The 7893-nt window shown below is 50.4% G+C and overlaps 1 protein-coding gene across 2 annotated transcripts in view; it reads left to right on the forward strand.

Annotated features, from left to right (window-relative positions):
- Window positions 1-7893, forward strand: part of KIAA0556 (KIAA0556 ortholog) — a 203480-nt gene that overhangs the window by 110701 nt on the left and 84886 nt on the right. For both annotated transcript variants that reach the window (XM_015559503.1, XM_006756852.2), the window contains exon 8: window positions 4218-4485. In XM_015559503.1, the coding sequence (XP_015414989.1) occupies window positions 4218-4485 (268 nt within the window). The remainder of the gene's footprint in view (window positions 1-4217; window positions 4486-7893) is intronic.

Genomic DNA, 7893 nt, shown 5'->3' on the forward strand with positions numbered 1-7893 from the left:
AACCTCCCAACTGCTCCTTTTTTCTTTTTTTTTTTTAATTCTGGGCCAGCTTTAGCTCTGGGTCCAGCTCTGAGGCCTCTGCTGCTGAAAGCAGGTATCTGGTTTGTTTGGGTTTTATAATCAAAACACTGTATCAACTCCAGCTCTGAGATCCCAGCTGGCTGAAAGCAGGTTTCTGGGGTTTTGTTTAGCTTCTATATTTGTAACAATGTTCAAACTGCAGGCTCAGAGGCCGGCAAGGCAAGCGGGGAACGTTGGAGTCCTCCATCACTGAAGCAAGCAAGCCTCATGTTCTGTTTAAGCTGCCTGGCTGCCAGCCGCCATCTTGGCTGGCAGTTAATTTGCATATCACCCTGATTAGCCAATGGGAAGGGTAGCGGTCGTACGCCAATTACCATGTTTCTGTTTTATTAGATAGGATTCTGTGAGGCAGGGATTTGTTAACCCATTTTTATGGATGTAAAATGCAGATTGGAGGATTAGTAATGTGTTAAGGGTCTCATCAATATGCCACCTCCAAGGCACGTGGGTCCTCTCCACCCTTCTTATGGCCACTATCTAGTCACCCACATAAAACAATCATTTAGAATATATTTGTCAAACGCCTACTACATGCCAGGCAGCGTTCTGTTTGCTCAGTAACTACCATGGTACTTGGTATTGGGCAGAATGGGAGGGAAAAGGTGTAAAAGATAGACAGCTCTGTTCATTTCCTATTGCTCCCGGACCACGAGAGGGTGCAGTCTGGGCTGAGGGACCCCTCCCTCCGAGTGCACGAATTTTGTGCACCAGGCCTCTAGTAATAATAATAATAAAAAGATGTCAGCAGACCTATATTCCTCTGGAAGCTGTAGAGGAGAATCCCTTTTCTCCTTCAAAGCCAGCAGTGTAACATCTTTCCTCCTCCCTGACCTCTGCTTCCATCCTTACATCTTCTCTTTCTGACTCTAATCCTCCTGCCTTCCTTTTACAAAGACCCTTCTGATTACATCAGGCCTCTCTGGATAATCCAGGATAATCTCCCCCATCTCAAGATCCTTAATTTAATTACATCTGCAAAGTCCCTTTGTAACCGGACAACCAGGGGGTCTGGACTGCCTGTCACTACTTGAGCCAATTCAGCAGAGACAGGGTTGAGTTATGTATGAACGTTTATTCCAATACTGCTGGAGGTTTGGGAGAGCAGCAGGTCATCCACAAAAATCTGGTCTGCACCTCCCTGTAAGCCAGCTGCTTATATTGGGTTGAAGGACAAAGATCACATGGGGAAGTAGGCAAACGGGTATTCCAAATGGGCAGTTTGCAGGTAATGCAGGATGGAGATTTGCAAAGGCTGGGGGTCTTCAAAGCGCTGGCAATATGCAAAGGGCTGGGGGTCTTCAAAGGGCTGACGGCTCTGGTTTTTGCAACAAGGTTATTAATCTTTCTTTTTTTATATAAAGGAGATACATATGCATATTTAAATATATTTTTATTGATTTCAGAAAGGAAGGAAGAGGGAAAAGAGAGAGAAACGTGAGTGACAAGAGAGAATCATTTGTTGGCTGCCTCCTGCAGCCTACAGGGGACCGAGCCCACAACCTGGGCATATACCCTTGACGGGAATGGAACCTGGGACCCTTCAGTCTTCAGGCTGAGGCTCTATCCACTGAGCCAAACTGGCTAGGGCAAGATTGTTAATCTTTCCATGATAATAAGCAGCTCCCAGATGGGGAGGATGGACTGCATTTCCAGGTGAGCAACTCCCAACCAGGTTAGAATGTGCCTTCTTTAATCAGAACAAAACAGTAATGGTTAACAGAGTGTGATGAATATTTCTTATAATTATATTCTATTTCTAACACCTTTGCCATGTACAGGGATATTCACCGGTGATGAATATTTCTTAAAATTATATTCTATTTCTGCCCTAACACCTTTGCCATGTACAGGGATATTCACCGGGCCCAGGGATTAGAATGTGGACATATTTGGGGGCCACTTATTCAGCCTACAACAGTCTTTCCTCTAGCCCCCAAAGATTTATTTCCATCTTAAATACAAAGAGCATTCATCCCATCCCAAGTTTCCCAGAAGCCTCAATCCATTTCCATATCAACTCAAGTCCAAAATATGGCTAAGTCTCCTCTTTATCATCCAAATTAGGTGTGGGTGAGATTCTGGGTGTAACCCATATTAGGGCCAAATTCCTCTCCATCTGTGTTCTTGTGAAACTGGAAAGCCAGTTATCTGCTCCTAAATGCAATGGTGGGCCGGGCACAGGAGAGCAGTTATAGCAATTCCCATCACAGTAGGGAGAAAATGAAAGGAGGAAAGATGGCCCAAATCCAAGCCGTCTTGAAATCCACTGGGCCAACTCCATGAGGTTTCAAGGCCCAAGAATAATTCTGTGTGGCTCAGGGCTCCCCGCTCTGGGCCCGTGGCTCCACTCTTGGAGTCATCCTTCCTCTTCCCTGAAGGGTAAATGTACTTCAGCGAAGTCGTGTTATCAACCTGTTTCCTGCCTGTAGAATTTTGGGTGTCTGACAGCCTTCTCTTATTTTCTCCTTTCTCTCTCATTCGGTTCTAGCTGGCAGTGTTTCTGCTGGATGACATTTTCAGAAACCATGTGGGTCTCCTAGTATGCCTCTAGAATTCATTCCATTAGACAACAAGTTCCTCCATAGATTTCCCCTGGATAATCCCATCTCTGCTCCTGGCGCCGGCTGAGATAGCTAAGGGGATCCACTAGCCCATGTCTGATCTCTTCAAAGAGCCCTCAGTGCGATTGAATGCTCTAAACTTCGGCTCCTCTGCAATATTAGCCAAAGGTTGTTGAGTCACACCCTTGGTTTTCTCTCCAGAGCATGCTTTTTGACAGGGAATCTCCTAATTTAATGTCTTTTTCAACCCAAATAGAATGAGAGTTTCCCAAATCATCATATCCCTTTTTACTTAATAATTTCCCCCTCAGACTCTCTCTTTCCTCTCACAGTTTTTCCTATTCAGCAAGAAGAAACCAGACTGCATCTTCAACACTTGGTTTGGAAATCTCTTCAGCTAAATATCCAAGCCCATCATTTACAGAGTTTCACTTACCGCATAATGTAGGACACAATTCCGCTGCGATCCTGCCACCGTGTAACAGATTCCCTCTCCTCTAGCTCCCAATAGCATGCTCCTCCCTTCCTCACCAGCGGCACGTTAATGTGCATGTTTGTCACTGGTCTGTGTAGAATTGTTTTTCTGAGACAATCAGTTTTCCATGCAGTGCTTCTCACTTCCTCAGAGGCCCTCACTGAGCCATGGGGCCAGGGATTGGGACTTGGACATCTTTGGAGAGTCATACTCAGCCTACCCCAGCCACTGTTAGCCACCAAACCTTTATTCATTCCTTTCCCTTTCTCCCACGTCTGTGAGATACTATGTGGGCTCCAGGGGTGGTCTAGCTAGGCTAACCAAACATACTGGTTTGCCAAAATAGTCCATTTTACATTTTTTGTCCCAGTGTAAATGCAGTAATATTCTTTTTCAAAAGTATCCTGGCTTTGTTGATAAGTTTTTTGATCACTCTTGTCGTAATTCTTGGCCTTAAAATTGTAAATCTGCAATCTTGTGAGACAAAACACATTAAAAAATTGTCAAGCAGTAATAGCTAAGTACTAAATATTATGACATTTAGGTGCTTCTAAACATCCTCCAGTACACAGGACAGGCCCCACAACCATGCACCAGACATTAACCATCTGGAATTTCAGGCTCGTCTGGAGCCTTTGGGATTTCATACTCAGATACGGTCCCTGGGCCAGCAACACCAGCATTGCCTTGTTAGAAATGCAAATTCTCAGCTCTGTCCAGAACCCACCGAAGCAGGAACTGTGGACAGGACCCCACAATCTGTTTCAACAAGCCCCAAACCAAACCATCTCTCTCACACTCACACACATGTACACACACGTGTGCACACATACATGCACGTGTGCATGCACACACATTCTTAATGGCATGCCAGGCATGTGAACAGCACAGTTAATACCGTAAACACTGTCCTGTTCAGAGTTGCTTGTGTGTCCCTGCCTTTTGTTTTCTCGTCTTCAAAGTGATGACAACACCTGGGTTGAGATGATTTGGGTCAATGTCAGTTTGGCGGGGATAGTTCTTTGGTTCTAAAGATCTATTTCAGATGATTTTTATCAAAGTGACACATTTCCTTTCTCACTTTTCTTGACCTTTGGCAGGAGCTAAGAAAAAGCCTAGAACTTAGTGTCAATCTACAAAGGAAGCAAAAGGATTGTTCCAGTGACGAGTATGACTCCATTGAAGAGGACGTGCTCTCTGAGCCCGAGCCTGAGGACCAGGCCCTGGGGAGCAGTCCCAGACATGGCACCCCTCTTTCCAGGGGGGACTCCGTGCAGGAGGATGTTCCTGACGACCAGGAGACGGCAGGACACCCTTCCCGGGGCCCGGACACCCTCGTGGTGCTGGAATTCAACCCGGCTTCCAAAGGTGAGCTCCGCCTTGTGTGGTGTTTCCTTGTCTTTGGTGTCTCTGGATCCAAGAGTCGAACTTAAGTTTCCAGCCACACTGTGAGTTCCGCTTGGATAGACCGTCCCATGGGCCAGGGAGGTGTATCAGTCAGGTCTCTGCAGGTTGCAAGAGGCAAAGGCCTCAGATGACACTGAAATTCCAGGTGGTACCTGCCTGGCAGGGGGTGGGCGGGGCTGCTTGTGCATCTACACGCCAGCTGGGCTAAGCGAAAGGGACTGTGTTGGCTTGGAGAACTGTGGAGTCCACAGCTTAGCAGGACTCATTTCTCTCCTCTCCTCTCCTTTCCTCCTCCCTGCCCTTCCCTCCCTTCCCTCTTCTCCACTCCCCTCTCTTCTCTCCTTTGCCTTTCCCTCCTCTGTTCATTCCCTTCCTTCTCCTTCCCTTCCTCCCTCTTGCCTCCACCCTCTTTGTCTTGTTTTGGTACAGTCCTCAGGTAGGCGCTCCGCATACAGACACAGAATTGAGACACTGCTTCTGATGGCTTTGCAACTCCATCAGAAAGTGCATTTTTCTTCCTAAAAGCTCCAGCAAAAGTCCCAGCCCTGGATTTGAAGCCCGCAGTGGGTCACATCTCTGAGCCCGTTACTGTGGCTCTGATGGGCCAGTCCAGCTATGGGTGTGGTTATCACCACCCAAACCACATGCACTGAGAACAGTTTCCAAAGGAAAATCAAGGCAGATCTGAAGACGGGGAGAGCATGCTGGGCAGACGGAAACCACAGCTGTCCACAGAGGAGGCTTTTCAGACAAGACCCGGGAAAGTAGAGTGAAACGCAGTGGGCACGGGCCGGGCCTGCCTGCTGCAGTCCTGTTCTCCACTTTGGCTGGCGGCTGGTGGCCTCTCCTGCTCCGCCTGCTGGGGTGCCCTATCAGGAACCAGATTTCAAGCCCAGCCAGGGGGGCAGCATGAGTGAAGATAGGAAGAGAAATGGGGGATGTGTGAATCAGCCACTGTATTAGTTCACTCGGGCTGCCGTGACAGACCACAGGCCAGGGGGACCACAGGCCAGGGGGACCACAGGCCAGGGGGGACCACAGGCTGGGAGACCACAGACCAGGGGGACCATAGGCCGGGGAGGACCACAGGCTGGAGAGACCATAGGCCGGGGAGGACCACAGGCTGGAGAGACCATAGGCCAGGGGGACCATAGGTTGGAGGGACCATAGGTTGGGGAGACTATAGGTCGGAGAGACCACAGGCCGGGGGGACCATAGGCCGGGGAGGACCACAGGCTGGAGAGACCATAGGCCAGGGGGACCATAGGCAGGGTGGACCATAGGCCGGGGAGGCCATAGGCCAGGGAGGACCACAGGCCAGGGAAGACCACAGGCTGGAGAGACCATAGGCCAGGGGGACCATAGGCAGGGGGGACCATAGGCTGGGGAGGCCACAGGCCAGGGAGGGCCACAGGCCAGGGAGGACCACAGTCTGGGGGGACCACAGGCCGAGGCTGGGGCAGTTTCAACAGCAGCAGGAACCTATTTTTCTCCCAGTTCTGGAGGCTACAAGTCCAGGTGTTGACAGGTTTGGTTTCTTCTGAGGCCTCTCCCCTTGGCCTGGACACGTCTGTCTTCTTGCTGTGTCTTCAAAGGCTGTCCCTCTGTGTGTCTATGCCCTAATTCCTTTTCTTATAAGGACGCCAGTCACATTGGATTAGTGCCCACCATGACTGACTTGTTTTACCTAAATTACCTCTTCAGAAACCCCATCTCCAAGCACAGTCACGTTCTGAGGTGCTGGTGTTAGGACTTGAACATAGGAGTTTTGGGGGAACATAGTAACAGGCAGCCACACCCAGGGGTTGATGTCACCAGAGAGAGCACTTGTCCCTCAGACATGTGCCTCTCACCTGCAGACCCCTTGTGGGCTGTTCCCTGGGACTAAATCACCACATTTCCTCTCCTCTCCACTCTGAACCCTGACACCGGGCTCCCTGCTTTCCCCTCAAGGCTTAGCTCAGAGGCTGCCTCCTCCGAGAAGCCTTCTTTGCGCTCCCAGCACGGCCTACTCTTGGTGCCTCCTCTGCTCCCACAGCAGCATCACGGCGTGGGGCTGGCTGACCCAGCTGTCTTTCCCCCTGCCCTGTGAGCTCTGCTAGGGCACAGGCCTGCTCTTACCCTCACCTGGCACAGTCCAGCACTCAGAAAATCGTTGTCAAACAAATGAAGGAGCTGGCCCACCTAAAGCCTCCTGATGCTTCTGTGTGCCCCCCTGGGTATGTTGCTGTGGGGGGAGGGGAAAAGGTGGAGAGGGCGGGGAGTGGGGACCAGTCAGGAGGCTGACCAAGCCCCCATCCTGGAAATGGGGCGGGCATGAGAGTCACTTCCAGGTGTGAGGACCAGGCCCAGAGGGAGAGCCGGTGGGCCCTAGGCAGTGAGAGGGGTCCTGGGGATAGAACAAAGAGGGAACTTTACTTTCTTGACAGTTTACAGTTTTCACGATGAGGTTGCTTGGCAGGCCCTGCATGGACCACGGTGATGTCTGTCTGTGAGCACAGAGGGGCCTGCTGTGTCCTCCTGCCACCCAACCTGTCCCTTTTATCAGCACCTCTTCCTGAGCCCCAGCAGGAGACAGATGCCCTGAGAGGAGCAGGAGGGAGGCCCAGGGCCTGTTCTCAGGTCTCTGCAGACCCCACCGTGGGGCTGGAGTCTGAACTAGCCCTAAGCTTGTACTCAGGGCCAGTCAACCGGAACCTGGAGAGATGTGCTTGTTCTGGGCTGTTCCTTCCTTCCTTCCTTCCTTCCTTCCTTTTCAATTTGTAACAATGAAATTGGGGGTCACCACAACATGAGGCACTGTATTAAAGGGTCGCAACATTAGGAAGGTTGAGAACCACTGGTTTAAGGTTTATTTCGTCCTTCCTTCCTTCCTTCCTTCCTTGCTTCCTTCCTTCCTTCCTTCCTTCCTTCATTCACTGGACACACACCTTTCCCAGGCAGGGTGCGGGGACAGCTGGCCCAGTCCCTTTTCCTACAGCTCTTCATCCGAGCAGGGAAAGCACAGAAATAGCGATTGCCAGCATTTCTCGAGTTCTTATTAGCATGAACCAAGCACTATTCCTGGGGCTGTACATTTAGTCCTCCATCTAATCCTCACCACAACCCCGAGGAAAGTACCTGTTTTACAGACGGGGAAGCTGAAGCACAGAGCGGTCACGTAGCTTCCAAGGTCACAACTAGAAGGAGCAGAGTGGGATCCAGTCTCCCGCACTCTGAGCCCAGAGCCTGCGCTCTTAATCACTGGGCTAAACAAATAAACCAGATGGCTCCAAAGCGGCAGCTGGGCCCGTAAGTCCCCCACCCTCTGGTTTTCCTTCTGAGTGTGAGACAAATGAGAGAGAGGCACGGGGCTCTGACACAAGGAGG

This window comes from Myotis davidii, unplaced genomic scaffold (genome assembly GCF_000327345.1).
Source record: "Myotis davidii unplaced genomic scaffold, ASM32734v1 scaffold934, whole genome shotgun sequence".
Lineage (NCBI taxonomy): Eukaryota > Metazoa > Chordata > Mammalia > Chiroptera > Vespertilionidae > Myotis > Myotis davidii.